This window comes from Callospermophilus lateralis, chromosome 2, assembly GCF_048772815.1.
Source record: "Callospermophilus lateralis isolate mCalLat2 chromosome 2, mCalLat2.hap1, whole genome shotgun sequence".
Classification (NCBI taxonomy): Eukaryota; Metazoa; Chordata; class Mammalia; order Rodentia; family Sciuridae; genus Callospermophilus; species Callospermophilus lateralis.
The window spans coordinates 207,447,085-207,471,023 of record NC_135306.1 but is presented as its reverse complement, the minus strand read 5'-3'; the positions used below and the strand labels follow the sequence as shown (position 1 = coordinate 207,471,023).

Here is a 23,939-nt window from a genome sequence, read left to right as displayed (position 1 = left end):
TGGGGTCACCTGGTGGCCGAGGAGCAGGGCCCCGGGGCTGCCCACCCAGGCCACAAGGCCCCACGGTGAGAGGCTCAGCTTCACCAGGGGCAGCTCCTAAGAGCCCCCAGGAGCGTGGGGACAGAGCAAAAGGTGGCAAAGCTGGACCTGAACCAGCCTTCCCAAAGAGACAGCATCTGTGCTGGGCACATTGGCTCGGCCAGGCGTGGGGACAAGGGGACAGCACAGTGACAGCATGTGAACACAGAGGGGACCGGAGGCCATGTCCAGGGAGCTCAAAACAAGGAAGTGACTTCTGAGTGTGCACATGCGCACAGCCACCCCATGGGCATGCGGCCGGCTCTGCCGCCACCCGCTACCTTGGAGCTCGTCAACCCTTCAAGAGCTGTGCTCTGCCAGGGTCCTCGGGGACAGAAACGTCAGAGACACCAGTGAGCGATGAGGACGGAGCCGCGCCCAGGACAGCCAGCGCCAAGCCTGAGAAGAGGGCACCTGGGCCCCGCTGTCAGGGGCACAGAGCGTCCCTACGTCACCAAAGTGGGGATGAGGAGGGGCCCCTGTGCCGTCTCGGGGTGGACATCACCAGCTCGGGGAGACAGCTGGACTGCAGGTCTCACGGGCAGGCCAGACTCCCAAAAGGTCACGTGGCATTTATGAGTCATTGCTGCAGGGCCCCCCCCCCCCGCAGGACCAAGGACCTGGCACCCAGGGAATCTGCCCCGCCCGCTGCGGGAGGCTAGCCGCCCAGCGTGGCCCACAGGTGGGGGACTCGGCAGGCTGCGTTGACTCTCGAGGACCAGGATTTGGAATGCCACACGGAGCAGTTAATGATCAACTGGCCACCCCCACCCAAGAGACCCGGAGATCACAGGGCTATAAAGTGCGCCCAGCGTCTGCCCAGACCAACAACCAGGGCGCCGGAGCTTCCCAGGCTCCCTTTCCCGTGACCTGGTGCAGCCCGCGGCCGAGGGGACCCCACGCAGGGTGGTCTCCACTTCCCTGCCCTCCGGCCCCTCTCCCCTGGTGGCATCGTGAGGGGACATACTCTTTCCCAAGCTGCAGGTTTGGGGACGAGGCCTGCAGTTTTAAAGTGTGCCTTTGCCACTGGAAGGAAAGGCGGGCACAGGGATGGTCACCGAGCCAGCCCGGGCCACCTCTGCCAGAGCTGCTGACTTCTGCCGGTTTCTAGGCCAATTCCAGAAACGTTCGGTAAAAGCTGAGGAATGTTCCAAAGGTCCGCGGAGAGCGCAGGGCAGTCGGAGGGCGCTGGGAACCTGCCCACGGGAGCTCTCGCCCTGCCGGGTCAGCCACGTGTTCCCTCAGCTGACCTGGCCAAGGCGAACCGCTTGGGCATCAAAAGCCGGCAGTGCCCATCTTGACCTTGAGCTCCGCTTCCTGAGAAACCCTTCAAGAAAACAAGGACTGAACCGGGGTCCACGGGCGCCCAAGTGTATCAGGCCCGCGGAGCACCGCCTGCTCCCAGCCCCAGTGGTGTCCCTGGCCATCAGGCCCGTGGAGCACCACCTGCTCCCAGCCCCAGTGGTGTCCCCGGCCCTGGTGTCCCCACAGCCACACCCAGGGCTCCTTCTGCCCCCACCTCCCCAGGACCCTCCCCCTCCACAGGCTTTGCTATTCTGCTCCCACCGCCACCTGCTCCCTTTCTCCGCCAGGTAACAGACTCCTCTGTCCATCTGGCTTAGTGGTGCCCTGGTCAGGGAGGCCCGCCCAGCAGGGGAGGCGAGGACAGATGGGCCACCCTCCAGGAGAGATTCACTGTCCCCAGCAGCCCTCACAACTCTGGTGGCAAAACTGTGCGCTGGGTTGTTCCCTGTCCGAGCGCCTGAGAGCAGGAACCAGTCGACCAGGTGCTGACCACCAGGACCCAAAGAATGTGTGTCCGGGACCACAAGGAGGAAAGGGGAAGGAGTCTGGATGGACAGATGGGTGGACAGCGGACAGATGGACGAGTGGATGGGTGGGTGGATGGGTGGACGGATGGATGGAGATTGACCGGTGGCTGGACAGGTGGGTGGAGCCACCCATCCTGGGGGAATGACCTGCTTTTCCCGTGTCCCTCCCTGGAGCGGAGCAAGGACCTGCCTGGGCAGCAGGGGGGCCGCCTCCTGCTGAGCCTTGGAGACGGGGGACCCCGCAGGCCGACTCCCTGGCCTCCTGTTCTTTCTCTGGGCACTGCTCACACTGTCCCTTCCTAGAGCCCCTCCACGTCCTGTACCCAGACCCCCCTCCAGCTCGTGCCCGCTCCAGAGACAGGCTGAACGACCCATGCTCTCTCCGCCAGGCCCCGACCACTGAGTGTGAGGGACGTATGCGCAGGACAATTGACAGCCCTGTCCTTAGACCCCTGGGCCTGGGCCCAAGCCCACAGCCTCTTCTCACCAAGGCTCCTTGTGAGCCTCAGTCTGCGCATCTGCAGAAAGGCACCTGGTGGGGAGTGGGCAGGTCACCAGGGCCGTGCCCGGCACAGGGAGCTCAGCGCAGCTCTGCCAGGTGGACAGGTTCACCTGAGGCACAGAAGGGGCAGCTGTCCAGGGAAGAAGGCTCAGGTGCCCTCGGACACGGCAGGGCCTGTAGACGACCTGGCCTGCCTTGCCCGTCCCCTCCTGCTCTCCCACCCAGCACACCCGCAGACTCGGAGCCAACCTGGAGGCGTCTTGGGTACTCACTGCCCTACTGTCCACCACAAGAGCCAGTGTCCAGCCACCAGGGTGAGCCTTGAAAACGCTCCCTGCTCCACTCGGACTGTCCGGCTCCCCACCTCCCGCAGCACATGGCAGAGGGTCGCGCAGCCTGCGGAGCCCAGGGGCACCGCCTCTGCCCCAGCTGCCCGCTCAGCCGCAGCCCTTCAGACCAGCTGTCTTCACCTGGGCGACTGTCCCCAGGCCTGTGATCAGCTCCCACTGCCCCATCCCTGCCACTGCCACACCCACAGTCCCACTGGAGACCCTGCTCTCTCCGCTCCCCGGGACAGCCCCTGGGCCCCGAGGGCCACTTGGTAAATGGTGACCGGGTGGATGAGAGGAGGGAGGGGAGGAGGGTGACCAGCCCCTTCACTCATTCAATATACTGCACGTGACTAGAGCTGGCATCAATCAGCAGAGCCCGGTGACAGCCGAGCCCCAGACTGTGACTGAAAGGGTCTGCCCCCGTCCTCCACAGTGGGCCGTAAATGTGTAACTGATCAATCGACAAACGATCAATAACTACTGCACCGGGACAGGGCAGGGTCAGTACGTGCACACAGTGGCTTGGACGTCTGCCCAGAGAGGCGGAGCGGGTCTGATGGGCACCAGGGGCTCCTCTTGGGTCTCAGTTAAGACCTGGATGATCCCTAAGGACGAGGCAGCTCAGGCCCAAGGAAGGCGGGCGGTCTCCTGGGGCTGCTGTGACCAACGGGCCAAACTGGGTGGCCTAAAGGTAGACCTCTGCTCGCAGTCTGGGCACGGGAGCCCAAAAGGGGTTGTGGGTCCCTCCAGGGGCCTCGGGAGGAGCCCTCCCACTTCCTCCAGGTTCTGGGCCCCGGAGTTCCCTGGCCTCGTCACTGCAGTCTCCGCCTGTGTCTTCTGTGGCCTCTTCCTCTTCTGGCCCTCACAGGACACTCGATGCTAGGCCCACAGGATCACACAGGATGACCTCACCCCAAAGTCACTCTGTATTCATCCACTTCCTGTTTGCCAATAACAAAATACCACAGACTGGGTGAGTTACAGAGAAGAGAGGTTTATTTGGGCTCACAGTTCTGGTAGAAGGGCAAGACACCTCCTCTGGTGGTGTTCTCATGGGTCCACCCTGGTGACCTCAGCTCGTCCTGGTCTCCTCCCCCAGGCCTTGCCCTCTGAAGCCCCCAACAGGGCCTTGACCCCAACATGAGTTGGGGGAGGACAAGCCATGTCCAACCACAGCCCCCACCTGTATCATACCTACAAAGACCCCTGGCCATGCCCACCAGTGCTGGGGGTCAGGACTTCCACGTGTTTTTAGCACAGGACAAATGCCCTGAGCCCAAGAGGCATGGAACAGGACAGTGACAGGCAGGAGCTGTGACCCGGGTGTGCCTGGGTGGTGGGCGGGGCTGTTCCTGCAGGCCCCGCCAGGGCTGGCTCCACACTGGGGAGGGACAAGGTCCCCAGAGGTGGTGGGGCCGTGGGGCCAGGTGGAGACGTGGGCACGTCCACACAGGGCTGCAGCATCTCAGGCTGGCAGGGGGCGGGGAGGCCCGGCCCCCAGCGCTGCTGGCAGAAGAGCTGGGGAGGGCGCCAGGCTGGGAGGCCGGCACAGGTAAGAGGGCGGGTGGGGGTGGGCGCGGCTGGAGCCCCCTCCCGCAGACGTGGGCTGAGGGGTGGAGGCGTCCGACCGGGCAGCCCATGGCTGTGCTGCCAGGTTCACGGCCAGGTCCAGGCAGATCTACCGAGTGCTGCTCAGAGGAGAGGGAGGCAGCACCTGGCCAGGGCCGTCCTCAGGGTTCTCAGCACCCAGCCTGGACGCGCCCCGGGGAGTGCTGGGTGTGGAAGCCACCCGCTCCCCTCCCAGCAGGGGGACCCAGCCACCCCTGCCACGGCAGAGCTCGGCCCGGCCCCTCAGGCCCTTCACGCGTCAAAGACCCCAACTCCTGAGAGACCAGAGCCTCGGCCGCTTGGGAAACGTGCTCCCTGGACGGCCTCGGCCAGGGGTCACCAGCTTCTCCAGCAAGGGAGCAGCCCGGGCTGCTCACCCCTGCTCAGGACTCTGCCCGCAAGGGGCCTCTCGGACACGGACAGGACACGGCAGCCACCCGCCCAGGCCACACAGCTGCCCCCTCCCACAGTCCCCTCTGCTGTCATTCATGCGGAGATCCTCTTTCTCCTTCCCAGAGATTGAGGTCCCCAAAAGCCCCCAGCTGCCACTTGCTGTCCCCAAATGGCTTTCTGTGGCCAGCCCCCATGGAGCTGGACACTGCTGCTGTCCCCTGACCCAACCACTTAATAGGTGAGGACTGGACCGTGGAAGTCCCTGGCCTGTCCCCTCCGGGGCAGTCTGTGGAAGGCAGGAGGCTTGAAGGGGCTCCTGTCCCCCGGCCACAGGCTCAGAGAATCGCCCAGAGGCCTTTCCCACCCAGCCTGGGAGGCAGGGCCAGCCGAACTCCAGGACTGGACAGTTGGGTTTTGCTTCACAGACCTGGATAAACTGGAAACAGAGCCAGGCTGGGCAGCCGAGCCAGAGCGGGCCTGGGCGGCCGGTTCACAAGGCCCCAGCCAAGCACAGCACGGTCACTCAGGCCACCTGCCTGAGGCCCCTGCACCAGCCTCACAGCCGCCACCAGCCGCCACCCAGACCCGGCACGCAGAGCCCCTCAGCAGCGGGGAACCAGGGCCTGGCCAAGCGCGGGCCTCCATCCATGGCAGATATTAATCAAACGCATCCTGATAGTGATCAATGGAGGGCGCTTGGCAGGCTGGCCTGGCCGGGCTCCAGGCTCACCTCCAGCATCAGGACACGAAGGATGGCAAATGTGATTCTTGGCAAGGGACAGCACATTGTCTCCTGGCTGTGGGAAAGTGCTCGGTGCACAAACACTTCCTCAAAACGGGCCCACAAGGAAGTGCTCAGGATGGGCTCATTAAGACCGTCAGCATGGCTGAACAGGACAGGAGGGACCAGGGCCGTCCGGCTCGGAGCAGAGGCAGCCCCGTGGAACGTCACCACCCAAGAGGGCGGCAGGACGAGACTCCCTGGCACATCCTAGGTCTCGGAGCTGGCGGCAGCGTGCAGGCCAGCTGGGCGTGCAAGGCCATCCCACCACCTGACCCCAAGTTCGGGGAGGCTTAGGAGGCTGCGGGTCAGGCAGAGCAGGGGCTCCGGGGCCACCACGCAGGAATTTGGGCCCTGGCTTGGTTTCTGAACCTGCCATATGGCTCTGCGTCCTGGGCCCAGGCTGGTAGCCAAGGAGGAGCCAGGCTGGACTGAGTCGGCCACCCTCCAGCCAGAGCAAGGGCCATTTTTCAAAGGTGTCTCCCAACAGCCTCGGGCGGAGGAGCTGCCCTGAGAAGCAGGCTTGGGCCGGGGCCAGGCGGAGACGTCGGGGGCTTTTGGCAAAAGCAGCCGCCTCCAAGGATCAAAAGTCCCTTTCTTGGAACTGGCTGCTTCTCTGTGCCAGGTGAATAAGTGTGGGCACCAGACTGGGCAAGGCCAGAGCTGTCGTACCCAGATGGAGAGACGGGGTTGGGGCTGACCACAGGGCGACCGCCCATCCACTGAAACCCCAACCACAGCAGGCTTGGAACAGGGCTCCCTGAGGACACTGTGCTTCTTGTCCAGGCCCATCCAGGGAAGGGGACAGCGAGGGGCTCACAGGTCCCTGCCTAGGCGTACAGTAGCACAGGGGTCCTGTGAAAGTGACGGGAACTTCTCTCACCACCACAGGCGGGCGGGCGCAGGGCAGGCGGGCGGGCGCAGGGCAGGCAGGCGGGCGCAGGGCAAGGCGGGCCTGCAGTGGCATGGCGAGGGCATCGTCCGCCTGGGGTCACGCTGGCTCAGAGTTCTCTCCTCATCACAGACAAATTGGTAGCAGCTCCTGGGACACAGAGGCTGCCAGGCCTGGGGTCCTGCTGGCCATCGTCAGAGAAGGGCTCCAGGACACTGCTAAGCAGGAGGCCCTGCATCTGCCACTCAGGCCAGCTCCATGCAAGAGGCCGCAGAGGCCAGGTCCTGGCTCCACAGTGTGGCACATTACCCCAATGCGACCAGGTCCATCTTGTAGCACTGGCCACTAACACTGCCCACAGGACCCACAGTTCCCTAAGGAAGGAGCAGGATCCATAAGGGCCCCTGACCATCTGAGTGGCCGAGATCCAGAGCCCACACTGATCTCTGCAGGATCCTGGGAGGACACTGTGCCCTATCCTCCTCTGTCCTCACCATGGGTCAGCAAGGGAGGGACTGTCCCATCCCAGGCCTATGGGTGCGGCCACCCAGGGGCAGAAGCCTGTGCAGGCAGCAGGCAGAGCACGTGGCCACCTGCAGCGCAGCTCTCAGCCCTGCTCAACCTCTGCCGTGGCCCGTCTGCTTCAAAACCAGCCTGGAAACAGGGTCGGGGCACAGTCCAGACAGCCATAAAGCAGCAGGTGGTCACCCTGCCCTTGATTCCTCCCTCCTTACCTGTCCACCTCCCCGCTGGACACTCAGCCATTCCAAGGAATGCTGGGGTAAGTGTCCCACTTGTGAACAAGGAGACACACTGCCAGCCAGTGAACGTCCCCCAGAATCACGTCCAGATCTGGAAACCCGGTGGACTCAGCAGAGGCCACCTGGAGGAGGGTGGCCCTGAACCCAACACACTTGGCGTCCTCCTAAGAGGAGGGAGATGTGGGCCCAGACAGCCGGGGGAGGCGGCCCAACGGTACCAGAAGCAGAGCCTGCAAAGGTGCAGGTACAAGCCAAGGAGGGCGGAGGACACGGGAGCCACAGAAGCTGGGGGACCAGGCAGGGTCCTCCCAGCGCCTTCGGAGGGGGCACTCCCACAGCCTGACCTTGCGCCTCTGGCCTCTGAAACCATGAGAGGACATGCTACCACAGCTGAGGCCACCAGCCTGCGGAGCCCCGGAGACCAGCCGGGCACCCGGCACCCTGCGCCTGAAGAAGGGCGTACGGTCAGCCCCACCTGCCCGCTGCACGCTGGGCCTGGCGTGTGCTGACCAGTTGGGGGTGGGGTGAATTCTCTTCTCAGGGTGCCCAGCCCCGGAGGCTGGAAGGAGCACTTCCTGCCCACACGAGCTGGGCAGAGCCCCCTGCCCTCTGCCAGTTTCAATTCCCCCACTTTCCACATCAGCCTGGGGTTCCCCGCTGCTGGCCACTGCTGCTGGCTGGAGCAGGGATCACTGCCCCACACGCCCGCCGTCACGCGGAGTCACTGCTGTTCAGGTATGTGGCAAAACAACTCACCAGGTGGAACGCAGGACCATCGGCCCCAAGCACCCCAAACATTCCTGGCATCTCATAAAAATGCCAAAGGCATCTGACCCAGCTAAGACTGCCTCCCGGGGGCACTCCACAGGCCATGACCTGGCCTCCAGCCTGCAAGAGCCAGCGACTTCTCTACTGTCCACCACGAGCCAAGGGGCTCAGGCTGTGTCCCTGCAGCCCAGCCCTGGTCACTACGGCCCCCTGCCCCCTGAGCACCAGAGTGGTCCTAACCCGTGTGCAGCCCCACACTTCCTCCTAACCCTACCGCTTCCTGACCCGTTCAGAGTCTGACATGCTCAGCCCACCATAGTCACAGTGCCATCACCATTTGCAGACACCCCATGACAACTTCCCTTGTTGCCCGTCCTCACTGGGGACAGTCCCCAACATCAATGCCATTCTTCTGTCCGTGAGTGGCTGACACAAGGCCGCCAGCCAGGTGCACAGAGAGACGGGTGTCAACGCTGGGGGTGTCCAGAACACTCCGAGCTGCACTCTCTTCTGAGACAGCCACAGCACACTACCGAGGGCCCCCGACGGCCAGTCTGAGCTAAGGGTCCCGGGGCCCTCCAGAGCTCGTGTGGTCCGAGGCTCACCTGACTTTCCCCACAGCACACACAGGCCCCTGGCTAACCTCCTCATCCATGTCACAGGGCACCACAGCGGGTGCCAGCAAAAGAAGGGCACCCGGGTCCTCACCCACCCAGCAGGTCAGCAGCACGATGGCACAGGTGGCCACTGCTCCTGTGTCCATCCGTCCACAGAAGCTTTCTGAGTACCTACTACGTGCCCAGCACAACCCAGGGCACAGCCCTCAGGGACTCGACCATGGAAAACAGAGTCTGGCCTCCAGCCCACGGCACAGCCTGGGAAGACCAAGTCAGGCAGCGGGGGGAGCAGCCTGCACACCAGCCTCAGTCCACTGCCCTGCCCACCTCCCTGTTCAAGGGGAGTGTCCAGCATGGCCTCTGATCCCAGGCTTTCCCCCAGGAACTATGGCCCTGCTGCAAAAATGAGATCCCTGGCTGACACCCACTGCCAGGGTCCCGGATGTGGACCCTCTCCTTTGCCCTGACAAGCCTGACATGGGCCAGGTAAGGGGCAGCTAGCGAAGCCACCTGAGACCACGCTTCCGGGGAAACAGGGTGGAGGGAATTGGAGTCCACAGATTCCCAAGGCCTGTGCCACCCGCTGCCCAGCACCCAGACTCCCAACACAGGTCCCTCCAGAGGGGGACAGGGATCTGAGTGCCTCCACAGTGGCTAGCAGGCAGGGCAGGCCAGGGGCCACCCCAGCCCACCCAGAAGGGTCCCTGAGCCAGCAGCCCTGGCACTGCCCTGCACCCCGTGGCCAGCGAGTTCAGTGGGGGAGCCCGCAGACGCCTCATCACACCCTGTCCCCCCATAGAGAGACCAGCAGCCCCGAATCAACAATGTCGGCATGGCCTCCTACCAGCCATGGGGACACATCCCTGCCACACACAGATCCCCTGGGTCCCTGGGGCCAGAGAAGTGAGCACAGGAGAGGAAAGGTGGAGCCGCAGAGGGAGCTCCTGCCCAGGTGTGGAGCCCGAGAAGGCCCCTCAGAGGACCCCCTGCCCTGGTCAGTGGTCAGAGGGAGGAAGGAGGGCCAGAAGGTGGCTGCCCTGCTGTCTGCCTGTCCCAGCGCCTGCCACTGGAGCTCGGCTGCCCTCTGCTGGCCTGTCCAGGCACTGCGCGGGCCCTGCAAGGCAGCTCTCCAGGTGTCTGTCCTACCTGACCCTGCCTGGTCTCGGGGCCTCGGAGTCCCTAGGCCCTCACCTGTATGCAAATCATCTCTGAGCACCTGGCCCACGGCCAGCAGGATGTCACGAGGAGCCTGCACTCGCCGTCACCCAAGCCGCTCTGCAGGCGTCCTGTGGGTTTGGAGGGTGCTGGCGATGCCGGCCTGCCCGGGCCCCACTGGGACCCGCTGGACAGCAGCACCTGCCCTTGGTCACTGTGTCTGCATGCAGGTGCTGCCAGCACACCTCATCTTAGGGGGTGCTCAGCAACCTCAAGGGGTGTGACCTGGCTTTTGAGACAGCTGACGTCAGGACCCAGACCTGTGTGCAGGCTGCGGGGGGCAGTGCTGGGGGACAGAGGGGCTCGCAGGCCTGCCGGGAGTCCTACCTTAGTCTGCTGGGGCTGAGTGCGACATCCAGCAGCTGTGGGGCTCGCTGGAAATGCAGACCCCTCCAACAGCGCCTCCCTGGGAGCAGCTGTCAGCACCAACCAGCCACGTGCCCAATGACACAGCCCCCTAAGTCACTGCAGGGCACCCCTCTGCCCAGCGGGCATCACTGACCAGACCCAGGCAGCCTTTGTGGGTACCTTTTTGAAAACACCAAGATACCCCTCCGCCAGCCCTCAAGAGCTCCCCCTGGACCCAGGCTGCTTAGGCCAGGGGTGTTCCTTCCAGGAAACAGAAACGTTCAGATGGCCGTCTTGACTGCTGTCCTGCAGCACTGCCCCGGCTGGCGGCCTCGGCTGCCTGGCACCGCCGTCTGGGTCCTGGTCCCCAGGGCTGTGCTCAGGGCCCCCACACAGGCTGGCACTGGGCAAGCAGCTGCTCACCTGCTCTGGAGGCCAACACAGAGAACCACGGCGCAGGCCCACGGGGAGGGTCCTCCTGCCTCCGGCCTCGGCCTCCATCTGCACACACCTCCTCTGTCCTCTCCTCCTCCAAGGACACCGGTCACTCTCTGCACAGTCCACCCTAACCAGGCCCACCGCATCTCTAGACACACAATTACAAAGACCCCATTCCCAAGTAAGGTCATGGGCATGGTACTGGGGGTTAGGACCCTGACCTCTTTTGGGGGTCACCACTTTGCTAGTATCCCACAGCTGTGCCAGCATCCTCAGCATCACCGGGTGTGGGCTAGTGATGGCCCAGGCCACTGACCAGAAGCCCCGTGGGCCAGCAGGGGCTCCACCAAGACTGGAGAGCACCACAGACCAGAGAACGTCCCTGCCCACCCTCCACGCATCTCGGCTGACTGGACGGGGGCCGAGCTCACTGGCTAGTTTGGGGGGAGTCAAGGGGCCCGGGCCACCCCCGTCCCGCTGTGCCATGGCCCTGCTGCGTCTAACCACAGCGGGCTACAGCTGAGCCTGAGACCAGAGCCCACTCCTCACCCCCTCGCCCTCCAGGGGGGCTGGAGTCCTGAGCCATGCACCAGCCAGGCTGGGCACCAGGGTGGGAAACCAAAGGCATCACCAGTGCCCACGCTGCGAGGAGTGTCCGCAGGGCTTTGGCCAGGGCCAGATGTCACAGGAGCTTTCCAACACGGGCCGCCGCAGCGACTCCCCAGGGCCCCACCTTGCCCTCAGCTTGAGCCTGCTCCGAGTAACTGCCACGCAGCTGCCGTTCTCAGCAATGGCACACGCTCTGCCAGAGGTGGCTGTCTGTCTCCGCCTCCGCGCACTGTGTGCCAGACTCAGACACTGTGGCCACCTGCCCCGAGCCTGGTGCAATCCAGAAGGTGACAGGTTGCTACAAACACCTCTCCACCCTCAGGAGGGGTGTGGGAGCGGCCAGGGTTCCCAGGTCCTTGGGGCTCGGCACGGAGGGTCCACACAGGGAACAGCAGCCTTACAGGCACCAGCGCCCCCCGCCCCCGCCAACCAGGCCCAGGGATGGCCGTCAGGGTCACACACTGCGGCTGTTTCCAAGAAAGCACGCCCGTCACTGGACTGCAGACCAGTGCTTCCACCTGCAGTGGGACGTCCCCAGCCAGACCTCTTTTGAAACCAAAGGGATTTACAAGGGAGACGGAAACGACCTGAGCCTGATTCTTAAGCGCCATCACCATTGGGACGAGGCACTGAGGGTCCGAGAGGTGGGATGTGCTTCGGGGTATGGCCGTCCCCACCAACACCAAACCAGGGACAGATAGGGACAACGGCCAATGCTAAAGCAGCCCCACCATACAGGCAGGGAGGCGGGCCAGGAGACAGGGTGGCAACGGCTCTGGCCTCCAGCCAATGGGCCTAGGGACACCTGAGGCTTCTCAGGGCCAGACTCAAATAGGAAGAGGACACTGAAATGGACAATTTTAAGTCCTGTCCAAGGGACTCTGGGAGGACGCAGGCTCCAACAGCCAAGGACGGTGCCATACCTGCACATAGGAGGTGGCGGGCAGGAGGGAGCCTCCGCAGAAGAGCTGCCCAGACACAAGCCCAGGCTGCCCATGTGCCACCTCCACCCTCCCAGGACAGTAGCCTCAGCCTCGGCTCTCAGCCCTCCTCTGCAGGAAGAGGCGGTGGAGGAGGTGTGGGGGGAGGGAGTCACAGGTCCCAAGACGCAGGTCCAACCAAGTTCCTCAGTCCAGCTGTGACCTCCCCTCCTCTCCTCCTGAAGGTGGCGGGGGGCCCCTGGCCTGTGCCAGGACTCTGGGACACCCTGATGTCGCCTGCGGGCAGAGCTGCCATCCTACGTCACCAGAAGTCCTACTGGGAGCGGCACCAGCCCTCCAGCCCTTCACTCTGACGCTTGGCTCTAGAGGTTCTTCCCAGGTGAAGGCCACGCCACAGACGGGGACAGCAGGTGAGCCACACTGCGTCCCCCCTCCCACCCCCCATCCCGGGACCCAAACTCACGGCCTCGCTGGTTCCCCTCTCCTTGGCTGCCCAGCAAGGCAGAGGCCTGGGCTGAGAGCCCCTGGGTGAGCTGGGCCCAGCTGCCCTCGTGCCAGGAGAAGCCCCGTGGGAAGGCCCTGGGCTCAGGGTAGACAGGGCCGCCTGGCGGTTGGCGTGGTCTCGGCCTGCACCAGGCCCTGGGTTTGCCACCCAGCCCCAGAGACGTCAGATACAGGCACGGACACCAAGGGCACCCGCTGGGCCTCTCTGGTGCTGGCTCGGTCCTTGCCAGAGCTGACCTCTCTGTGATCAGGACGGAAGGTGTGGGGGAGGCCTCTGCCCCCGGTGTCACGGGACCAACAGAGCAGCCCTAGAGGAGGCCAGGCCTGGGGCAGCCCCCCTGCTTGCTCTGTCCCCGGTCTCCCCAGCAGTAGAACACAGATGGCGGCTCTGGGGTTCCAAGGCCTTCCAGATCTAGAGCTCCGGCCTCTGGAGTCCCCCGTCCCCTCTCCGAGGGAAGGAGGAGCTCAGGAGTCCGGGGCAGAGCTATCAGGCTGGGCAGGGAGCCCTGTGGTGGGAGCCCAGCAGCCTGGCTCTCATCTGGTGTGTGGCAGAGCCGGGGGTCAGCCAGGCACAGCTGGGGCCAGGGAGAGGGGCCCCAGAGACAGGTGCCACCACTCCAGGGGCAGAACACCTGGGGGCAGCCTCCACTCACTGGGGGTCCACTTAGCTGGACACAGGCACAGGGATGCTGGTGGTCAACAAGACCACAGTCACCGTGGCTGAACCAAGGCCCTGACCACTTGGGACCACAACACGCACTCCACGCAGGGGTCAGCTAGCAGGGCTTCCCCGCCCACCCTCCTACGGGGGCAGGTCACTGCCATCCCACACCCAGTCCTCGACCCCACCAGGGCACCTCAGGCTACTTTAGATGGTAGGCAGGATGGGCGACCCCACCTCTGCCCTCCTCGTGCCCAGGACCTCTCGCTGGCATCCTGGCCAGGGGCATCACAGGGCTTACTGAGGTGCTCTGTGCCCAGCTGTGCACTTGTCACAGGCCCTGAGCCGAAGCAAGTGGAGGGGAAGGAATGCCCCCAGCCCCTGCTGGCCACCACACGTCCCACCAACGGGGTGGCGTCACAGCAGCACCAAGCCAGGAAGCGCCCCTGAATCCTCTGCCTAGAGGGAACCACAGGGTCCTTTGGCCACCTGGTCACTTGCCCTTTCCAAAGGGCTGCCTTCAAAACTCTCCACCAGCTGAGGGCTTCTTATTTGCTGAAAGAAAACAGGAAAAGGAGAGGAGGGAGGGAAAGAGGAGCGAAGGGATGTCCACTTTGCCTGGCCAGTCTGGGACATCCCTGGGGACTTATTAGAAGTCCAGGTCCCCAAGGCTAGAGCCCTGGCGCAGGGGGCTCTGCCCTTGAGCTGGGCACGTGACAGGTGCTGGGCTTCAGACCTGGGTTCAGCCAGAGTGGTCCTGACCAGGGACCCTGCTGACAGCAGCTCTTTCTTGCCCCCCCCCCAGGTCAAGGACCTGTCTGTGGTGATTGAGAGACGGCCACAACCCCCGGGGCCAAGGAAGCTGAGAGGCAGAGCGGGTTCACCTGGCGACAGGTGTGGCAGGGGACCGGGTCCAGGCCTGGATTAGGCAACTGTGGTGGGAACCAGGCCCGCCAGGCCCCCGCAGATGTGGGCCCCACCACCCTGCCGAAGCCCCGATAGAATTACCCAGAAATGTGATCAGAGGGAGGGCACCGCCTGTGGCTGCGCGGCCGTCTGCTGGCCACTTTGATGTGGAGGACATCATCCAAGCCCCGCCGCCCCCTCTGGTTTTTAAGAGCAGTGTGGTGCGCAAGCCCCACTTTTCTTTTCACGGCCGGCCGGGAGCTGTTCTAACCTTTGCATAAGAACCGCCAATTACCTTGGCAGCAGGAAACCCAATCCAGCCCCACTGGGGACAGCCCTCCTGCTGCAGGGAGCAGCCCAGACACAAGAAAGGCCAGCCTGGCACACCAGGAGCGGCTCCCGGGGCCAGAGACAGACGGGGCACGATCCTGGACCCCGTCCAGCCGCCTGCACAGCTAGGGTCCAGGGAGAAGGCCCGAGGGCCTCAGCCTGCTCCTGACGGCGACACTGGAGCTGCAGAAACCCGCCCTGGCCAGCCCTGCCCTTGGCCCCTGGGTGCAGAGGACCCCTAAGCCACCCCTGCCTCACGGCTGCCCCCACCCTCCTCCACAGCCACTCCTGGTCTCTACTCCCTCGTACTGCCCAGGCCCTCACCCGCTGGCCAGCGCCTGGCCCTGCTGCCCCTCACACCCTCCCACAACTGCCCCAGGATGAAAAGGTGGCTGGGGGCGGGCCACGTGCTCGTCTCCGTGTGCTCGCCTCTTCCTTCCTTAACACATCGTAACTCGCGTCCCCGAGAGCTCCCGATGGCAGCCTGTGCGCCCTGCCAGACGGTGCCCCCATACCACCCCTCCCCCCAGGAGGGGACCACTCCCTCATCTCCCCTGATGCCGGCGGGCAGGGGTTCTCGGAAGGAAACTACAAGAGCGCCCGGGGGCTGGGCCCAGGACACCCCTCACCACCCAGGCACTCGAGCGCCTGGGTCACGGGTGCTGGAATCGGCTCTGGATCTCAAACCCGAACGGCGTAAAAAGCATCGACAACGGGAAAGAGCCCAGTGTGGTCTCAGTGCTGCTCGAGTGTCCTCAGTCCACGGCTTGCTCAATCCGCGCATGCGCAACCCACAGAGCAAAGCGCTGGCTCGTGTGGGTGGACGGGGGCGGTCGACGACAACAGGCAACACCTGAGGTCCTGAGGCTGAAGCCCAGACCTGCTCCCAGAAGTCCCTGCGCTCGGCCAGCGGGGGCACGAGGCACCTGCCTGTCCCTCATCACCACTGAGGAGAGCCAGCCCCTTCCCGTCCCTGGAATCGCTAGGCCACAGGAGGGGCTTAGCTCTCGGTTCTGCATGTCCCCGTAAACGTCTGACCACTTACCAGGTGTCCTGAAAAGCAGTCACGACGTGCGGTCACAGCCTGCGACGGACCTGGGAAGTGGACGCTGCTACACACCAATCCTCCGCACCAAGACAGGAGAGCCCCGGAGGGCGGAGCCGGGGACCCCAATGACCTCCCATGGGGAGTGGGCTGGATGTAGGAGGGGGAGCCACTCAGAGCCTGGGTGGCACTCGGGGGCACAGCTGACTAGCAGGGGGGACCATCCCAGTGACCTCATCTGGTGACACTTTAAAAGCCCTGGGTTCCCTCTGAAGAGCCTCAAGGGTGCAGGGACAGGAGTGAGGGGCTCTCTGAGGGTGAGGGCCATAAAGCGAAGAGTGAAGGTGGCCTCTGGCTCCTGAGAGCAGCCCCTACTGGTGGCCAGCAAGGACACAGGGACATTGGCACACAACTGGAAGCAATCCAGCAAGCCTAGACGCAGACTGGTCCAGAGCCCGGGGACGCGGCCCCACCCACACTTGATCTCAACAATCGCCTGGCGCCCGAGCAGAGAACAGGCCGCGCCAAGCTGGACGTGGCCCGTGGAGCCAGGAGCTCAGGGAGGGCCATGTCAGGCTGCTGACCAAGGCAGTGCTGGAGGCGGGGTGACGGACACACTGTCGCAGTAGACACGGGCACTGGGAACTTCCTGTGTGCAGGCCTGCGGTGTCCTTTGTGATATCGACTTTCAGGACCTCCAGGCACGCACCCAATTATGGCGTCTTTCAGGACGCAGCTTCGAGAGCCTGCAGCTGTGGTCGGGAGCACCTGAGGCCAGCTCCTGGTCATCTCTTCTGCTGAGCTCACACTACTTTTAGTAACTGCGTCTTTTCTGAATAGACAGTCGCCGTCCGAGGATCAGGGTCACTCTCTCCTGCTGTGCTTCTGCCGTGTTCTGTGCCTTGTGCCTACCAGGAGGCTCAGGGGAGGCTCTGCAGAGCCACGTGCCCCCACTGGCCCTCACCTGCTCATTCTCAGGTCATAGGGAGCTGGCGGGACCTCTACTCCTCACTCAAGGACCTGTCTCCACATCTGCCCTGGAGGCAGCAGGACAGCCCATGGATGGAGGCCTCCATGCAGAGACACACAGCCAAGCCAGGTGAGGGGGTCTGTATGGGGAGGGGGTCTGTATGGGGAGGGGGTGGCACTGATCCAACAAAGAAATAAGGAGAATGAGAACCAACCAGAGAAGGGCCCTCACAGCCCGGCAAAGCCACAGGGCACCGAGGTGGAGATGAGGGAGGCCAGAGCAATCTCATGGCCATCAGCCAATAAAGCGACGAGCGCTCTAACTGTCCCCGAGGGAGCCCGGTTCAGATGGCAGCATCAACCTCCTGCCACATCCAGCGGCAGACACTTCTCTCATCTGAGGGACGTCCCCACAGCTCCTTGGAGATGGCCCCCCAGACGACAACGAAACAGGGCATGGGTGGACGTTAGAGAAGCCCTGAGCATCTTTTTGTGCCAAAAAGAAACCACCAAAAGGCAGTGGGTGCAGAGCCGAGGCACACAGCAGCCAGAGGAGGCCCCTGCCACAAGGGCCACCCAGGCACCGAGCTAAGCCCAGGCAGGACAGAGCCCACCAGGCAGAAGGAACAGCCAGGACCCTCCACGAGGACGGCGAGGAGCAGGGAGCAGGAGGCGAGGAGCAGGGAGCAGGAGGCGAGGAGCAGGGAGCAGGAGGCGGGGGGGCACGGCCAGTTCCACCACACTCTCACAGGCGCGTCCAGAGCCAGTACTGGGCAACCCTGCCCGACGGGGCCAATCCCCAGAGTCACGGCTCACAAAAGCCAGGAGGACTGAGCACATCCAGGAGGCTGGGACACAGCCACAATGCCACGTGTCTCGGGACCCACGTGCTCGGGGGACACAGAACAGAGGGCAGTGGCCAGCGTCACCCCCCCAGAGGGCTCAGGCCAGCTCGCTGCTGTCCTGGCAACTCTTCCCCAAGGCCACTGCCACCTCCGAGTCACTGTTACCAAACACGAGCAAGACCTAGGACCTGGCCCTGGACCTCCTCCACGCCACCGCGGTCACAGCACCTGTGCCTTGTGCCAGCCGGCACAGAGCCAGTGGGGCCCAGCAGCTCTAGGGAGGACAGAAGTGAGAACAGCCCCTGGTGGGTGGGGTGTGCGGGTGGGAGCAGGCTCGCACCCGCCTCCCCAGCACGGGGCCAGGCGGCGCTCCCAGGGGCTCTGCTGGCCATGGAGAGCCAACCCTCCCAGGTCCAGCGGGGCATTGAGGCTTTCAGGCCATGGGGCTTTGGTGCCTGCCAGAGTGGGTCCCCCCAGTGACCTCATGTGCTCCCCAGCTGACCCACACGTCCTGCCCCATCATGAGCTGCTCAGACCCACAACCGTGTCGCTCCAGTGTGTGCAGCACAAGGCCCGTGTCCAAGCCACAGGTGCCCACACACCCCCACCCGTGGCCCTGACAGGCTGCTGTCCCGCGTGGGCCCCAGCCCCTTCCCCTCACCTGCCCTCACACTACAAGCCCAGCTGCCTCCCTCCTGTCTCCTGCTGACCCTGCGGACACAGGCCTTCTTGGCGCCCAGGCCCAGGCCCAGGACCCCGCTCACCTCCCCTTCCTCCGGCCTCCTGAGGGCCAAGATTCTAGCTTCACACCGTCTGGGTGAACCTACGATCCAGCAGGACAAGCCCCGACCCTGTGCCCAGCCAGAGCACGGAGGTGACCACGGGAGACGGCTGGAGACGCTCAAGGCTGCTGCAAGGGCCACGAGGGGCCAGCACACTCCTCAAGGGGGTGCTCTCCATCACAGCTGCATGGCCACCACGCTCCGCAGAGAAGGAAGAGGGTGGACTGGTCACCGCACCAGGGCTGCCCCCTCCCCCAGCCAGCACAGCCAAGTCAGAGCCCATCTTTGTCAAACTCAGTGCATCTGAAATTGTCAGGAGCCCCCAGAATGCCACAGTGCACAGGCGCCAGCAGGCCCAGCCCGGCTCCTCCCTCCCCTCCACACACTCCTTCAGGGACAGCAGCTCCCAGCGTCCTTCCTGAGGGCAGCACAGCCCTGAGCAGTGCCTAGCACAGGTCGCCCAGAATTATCCACCACCTGGCAAGAAAAGCCATAGAGGTGGCTCTGCACACAGCCCAGACACAGGTGGACAGAGGGCCAGCTGTCCATCCCACACGTGCCCTGAGGACTAGGCTCATCTGGAGAGGGGACACTCCTTGCCTCTCAGAGGACTCGGGAGACGTCCACAGGGAAGGTGCCGCCCAGATGGCAGCAGTGGCTGACGGGGTCGCAGGGCCCACCACACATTAGAAGAAATCAGCGGAACCCATGCCACCACTAGGTGGCGCCCGAACCTTAAGAGCAAGGGGTGGCAGGCCCCACCCTGTCCCCAGAGCAGCTAGCGGCCCAGCCCTAGGGGTCCTTCTGCCCTATCCAGCCCCCCCCTCAGAGGCAGCCTGCTCCAGGAGGCCCAGCGACCAAGGCAGAGTGTCAGGCACAGGCACAGGATTCCAGGGGACACCAGGACCCACAGGAAGCCAGCTTGTGCAGTCACAACCACCTAGGTCCTCATGGTCCCACATTCTGGGGCTACACAGTGTCCCTGGGCCCCTTTCCAGTATGCCATCCTCAAATCCCATCTCCACACAAGCTGGCAAGACTAGGGCGCCTGTGTCCTGCCGGGCGCTCACCCTTCAAGCCCACGCAGACTCACTCGTCCACCCAACGCTCTCCTCCACGAAGGGCTCCAGGAACTAGGCAGCGACCCCCTGAGCTGGCACCCAAACGAGAGCCCTGGGTCAACCCGGGTCCAGGTGGATCGAGAGACGCTCACTTCCCGCTCCCCACCCTGGCCCAAGCAGGCCACCTCGGGCTTGCAGGCCACCGTGCAGTGGCAGGAAGCCCCTCAGCCAGGTGTCCTCGCCTTCCCGAGCAGCCCTGCCCCAGCAGCAGCCCCGCGTGGGTAGAAAGCACAAGACGCCTCAGCCTCCGCGGGCCACCGTGGAATTATTGGCACTCTGATCCACAGAAACACCCGGCCCCCATCACGCGCACAACCCGTGCCGTAACAACACACCCAGGTTCCCCCGTGTACGGCCACCAGCACCCCCAGGCCCGAGGCTGCAGGGGACCTGCCCAGCCCACGCGGCCCTGTCCCTGGAGGCCTCCAGCAGTGAAGGCACCTGCCGGCGCAGGCGGCACGGGAAGGCCACCGCCTCTGGCTGCCAGGCTGGCTTCCAGGCCCCAGAGTCGCCTCCACAACAGAAAAGCAAGCGCCTCCCAGGAGCAGCTCGGGAAGGACGGCAGCAGGGCACGGCCACCTGGAGAGCCCAGCAGCGCAACGGCTGAAGGGCAGCAAGAGGGACTGGCTTCCTTGTCCCCGGCTGTCCCCTAGGTGGTCAGTCAGAGCACAGGCTTGTCCTGCTTGGTCATGTGCCGTCTCATCCCCAGCCAGCCTCTCTCCTGCCGGCGGGCCAGGGGCCCTCAGAGCGTCACCTGCAGAGCCGCACGTGCGGGTGGTTACGCAGCCGGTGCATCAGCTCTTCCTCCTTGGGCTCCTCCAGGATGTCCCTGTGAGGCAGAGGACCACGAGCACCTCAGGAGCCTGGACCAGGCGCTGGGCGAGAGCCACAGCTTAGGGGAGGGTCCCCAAACCAGACGGGCCAGAACGAACACACAGGGACTGGGACCCCAAGGACCAGACCCAGCCTCGGGACAGACGCAGGGCCGCCAGCAGCGCCACCAAGGCTCAGACACCAGCACAGGCCAGAAGGGCACTGCCGGGGCTCCGCGAAGGCTCCGGCCCCGAGCTCCGGCCCCAGCAGTGAGGGGAAGCAAAGACCGTAAAAGCCCAGACACCCACTGGGCACACCTGGCACCCGGGCAGGAAATGAGACCCTCAGCAGGCCACCTCCAGTGTGACTGGCCGCCTTCCTGGACCAGTGAAGAGACATTCAAATGGTCACAGGAAGGAAGGTCACAGGAGCACCCAGAGGCCAGGAAACGGAAAGGGGGGCTCTTTCACGCGCTGGAGCCGCGTTGAGCAGAGAGCCCCAGCCCACTCCTGGCCCTGGCCCTGAGCTGCTGTGACCCACTCAGCTGTGGCTCAGGAGAAAGGGACATGGCGGCAGGAGACCCATCGGGGCCTGCTGCTGCACTTCACCCCAGGAGGCTGCTCCCAGCAGCTTCCCACGAACGCACCTGAATATGAGCTCTGCGGTCAGCTGGACCCCCGAGAGGTGCCGCTCGTGACTGCGGGGGTCCCACCTGTAAAGGAAGTTCTGGGGAGCGGGAGGGAGGAGGGCGGGCAGTGAGTGTGGGCCCTGTGTGAGGCCAGCCCTGCTGCTCCTGGGCCCAGGTGGCCAGCATCACTGCAAGGGTGGGCATCTCACCCTGGACGCCTGGACACCAGCAGTGATACTTCTGCCGTGGCAAGGGCTGGGGCCCTCCTTCAGCCCAGGCCCGGGCCTGAGCAGCACCACCATGCAGCGTGTCCCAAGAAAGCCCAGCAGCCAGGGCAAGCAGCACCCACGGCCAGACCAGCCCAGCACAGCCATCCAAAGACCAGGAAGGCCCAGCCCCGCTTCCCACCAGTGACTGACGCGCGAGAAACCGAGACAGGCCTGGGCAGGGACTTCCGGTACCTCCAAAAGCAGAGCCAGAAAGAGGTTGACCCAGATGACGGACGACACCAGCCACCACAACACGAAGTAGACCAGTGACCACCTGTGGGGGACAGGGGCCGCATCCTGGGGCAAGCAGAGCGGGAGGTCCAGTCCTGACCCCACCATGCACGCCTGTCAGGACCTCATCCACGCCCAGCTGGTGTGTGGCACTGGTGTCCCCACTGAAGACCCCCTGCCACAAGCTCACGCAGGAGGGTCCAGGCCACAAGCTCACGTGGGAGCTCAACACCACACACACCTTGGCCTCCAGGCCAGGCCCTTGCTGGGCTGGGCTGACCTGCCATCTCCCTGGCCCAGCCCACTGACTTCCCGTCACAGCAGGCCACCAGCGCCTCCCCACCACACCCGGGAGAGAGTACCCACGTCCTCGGCCATCGCCCAGGAGCAGCGCAGATGGGACACGAGGTCGGCCAGGATGCGCGGCCAGCCACCCCCGCACTGTGGAGCCAGCCGGGGCACCTGGAGCGGAGGCGGCAGCCGTCTGGGGGAGCCTGGCTGGGGGTGGGGCTCACCCGCCTGCGTAGCGCTCGTAGGCTTCCAGGAACACCTGCCAGTTGTTCACCACCATCACGTTCCACAAGGTGATCAGGGCGGCCTGCGGGGCAGAGCAGGGTCGGGAGAGTCTGGGGGGCGGGGAGCAGCCTGGGGGGGCGGGGGGGGCCTGGGGGCAGGGAGCCAGGACTGGGAGGGGTCAGGCCACAGGACTCACGGCAAAGTCATCAAAGTTGTTGGCCCAGTACTCCAGCTGCTCGAAGCTGCCACAGGGCGCTGAGCCGTTGTCGTGGGCCAGGCTGGGGACACAACACCCCTGTCAGCGGCAGGGGCCAGAAAAGCAGCACTCAGCACTCCCCTAGCCCCTGCTCAGCCAGGACCTCCCTCAGGCCCCTGGGAAAAAGGAGGAAGAACAGAGTGTCCCCCACGCAACAGGACGACGGACACAGCTCCTCTGGGCTCCGGGGTCACAGTGGGGCTCCAGGTTCTGGGCCTGTACTGCCCACCCCCCATCCCACCCACTTCTGCAGCCTGGACTCAGAGAGGGGTATGGGTGCGGTGGTTCTCAGGAGCCCCAGGCAGGGCACGGAGGGGGTGGGGGGCACAAAGGGAGTAGGGACCCCTCACCTGTCATTGCCAGGAGCCACGATGGCACCTTGGAACAAGTTGATCCCTAAGATGGCAAACACGTAGTACACCACCTAGGAGCCCGGCAGCCCCGTCAGCCTGACTGGCCCAGAGCCAGCCAGGGTCTGAGAGGCCACAGCCTTCTGCCCTGGGCACAGGCTCCCAGCCTGGCCGCTGCCCCCAACCATGAGCACCACTACTTCAAAACACTGTTGACCCCTGGGGCCAGGCGACCTCAGGTGCCAGTGGAGCTGGGCAGGTATGTCCATGCTCCCCAGGGGACCTGGTGCTGCCTGCCAGTGAAAGACGGCTCAGGGACCCCAGCTAGCATGGGGCCCTTCTCCCAAGCTCAGCCAGCAGACAAAGCCATCCAGTCCACAGTGACAAGGTGGCCCTGGGATGGCATCCCAGACTCCTGGCAAAGCAATGCCGATCCAGCCCCACCCATGACAGCCCCAGGTCCCGCCTCCAGGAAGGGGGCAACCTGGCTTCCTGCCCAGCCCTGCACCTCCTTGGCCTCACCTCCCTGCTGATGCCCCAAGCAGGGACCCTGCTGCCCACCGGGCAGAGTCGGCCAGTCTACCCAAGTCCACTGCCCAGGGTCCTGGTCCCCCGCCACTAGCACCCTCCAGGACTCACCACCAGGATGCCGCCAAATGCCCGCAAGTTCTGGACAAGGCCCAGGATGGTGCTGGCCACCACGGCCATCGGCTGCAGGCAGGAAGACAGCACAGCCCCTCACTCCTCCCGCCCACTGAGGGACACCAGCACCCACTCTACGACCCTGAACAGAAAGGCAAGGTGGACACCCAGCCACAAGCCACACACCCACAGGCACCCAGCAGCCACCCACACACACCTGGCCACACCCTGCAGCTGTCCCCACACTGCTCACACACCTGGACACACAGACTCAGCCACAGCTGCCCACACCCACTGGGACACACATGTACACACGTCCTAAAGCCAGCCACACACACAGGGACACACCTAGACAGGTGCTGCATGACCTCCCACACACACCAGGACACGCCTAGATGTGCACCCCCTCCCCTGCACACCCCACGCCACCCATACACCTGTCCACACACCACACCTACACCCATCGACACACATCCACACCCCAAATGCCCAAACCCACCTGTGCCAGGAACTCCCCACATGCCCGGCCACCTCGCAGGCCTAGTTCTGTGCCCCTGGGCAGAGCCCGTGTCCAGGGCCTCAGACCAGTCTGTCTGCCCACCCGTGGGCCAGGGCAGCTCCGAGGAAACAGCCCTGGATGTGCCCACTAAGACGGATCCCCTCCGGCCAGCCAGGCCTGCAACCCCCCGCACACTGTAGGCAGAGGGGCGCCAGCAGGTGGACACCACAAGGGCGAGGGTGCAAGCCCACGCAGACACCCACATGCACACAGGTGCCTGAACAGTGTGCATGTGACACCGTCCTGCGAGCGTGTGACATGGCAGACCTACAACCCACATGTGTGCGGTGTGCACACTGTGGATGATGCGATGACACACACGCATGTGCTGTGCTGTGAGCACGTGACTGCACACGGTTACAAGGACATGTGACTGCACATGGTTACGTGGACATGT

At 64.5% G+C, this 23,939-nt stretch overlaps 1 protein-coding gene across 7 annotated transcripts in view; it reads right to left on the bottom strand.

The window, feature by feature from the left end:
- Positions 1-3,753: 3,753 nt before the first annotated feature.
- Positions 3,754-23,939, bottom strand: part of Tpcn2 (two pore segment channel 2) — a 39,847-nt gene continuing 19,661 nt past the window's right edge. Inside the window, exons 19-25 of one of the 7 annotated variants that reach the window (XM_076847743.2) lie at positions 22,981-23,052; positions 22,342-22,415; positions 21,932-22,013; positions 21,735-21,817; positions 21,181-21,262; positions 20,738-20,817; positions 3,754-20,107 (exon numbers count right to left, since the gene is read on the bottom strand). In XM_076847743.2, the coding sequence (XP_076703858.2) occupies positions 20,029-20,107; positions 20,738-20,817; positions 21,181-21,262; positions 21,735-21,817; positions 21,932-22,013; positions 22,342-22,415; positions 22,981-23,052 (552 nt within the window). In that variant the 3' untranslated portion in view covers positions 3,754-20,028. Of the gene's footprint in view, positions 20,108-20,737; positions 20,818-21,180; positions 21,263-21,731; positions 21,818-21,931; positions 22,108-22,341; positions 22,416-22,980; positions 23,053-23,939 lie in introns of those variants that run through there. The other 6 variants (XM_076847744.2, XM_076847745.2, XM_076847746.2 and 3 more) reach the window with 6 other exon arrangements.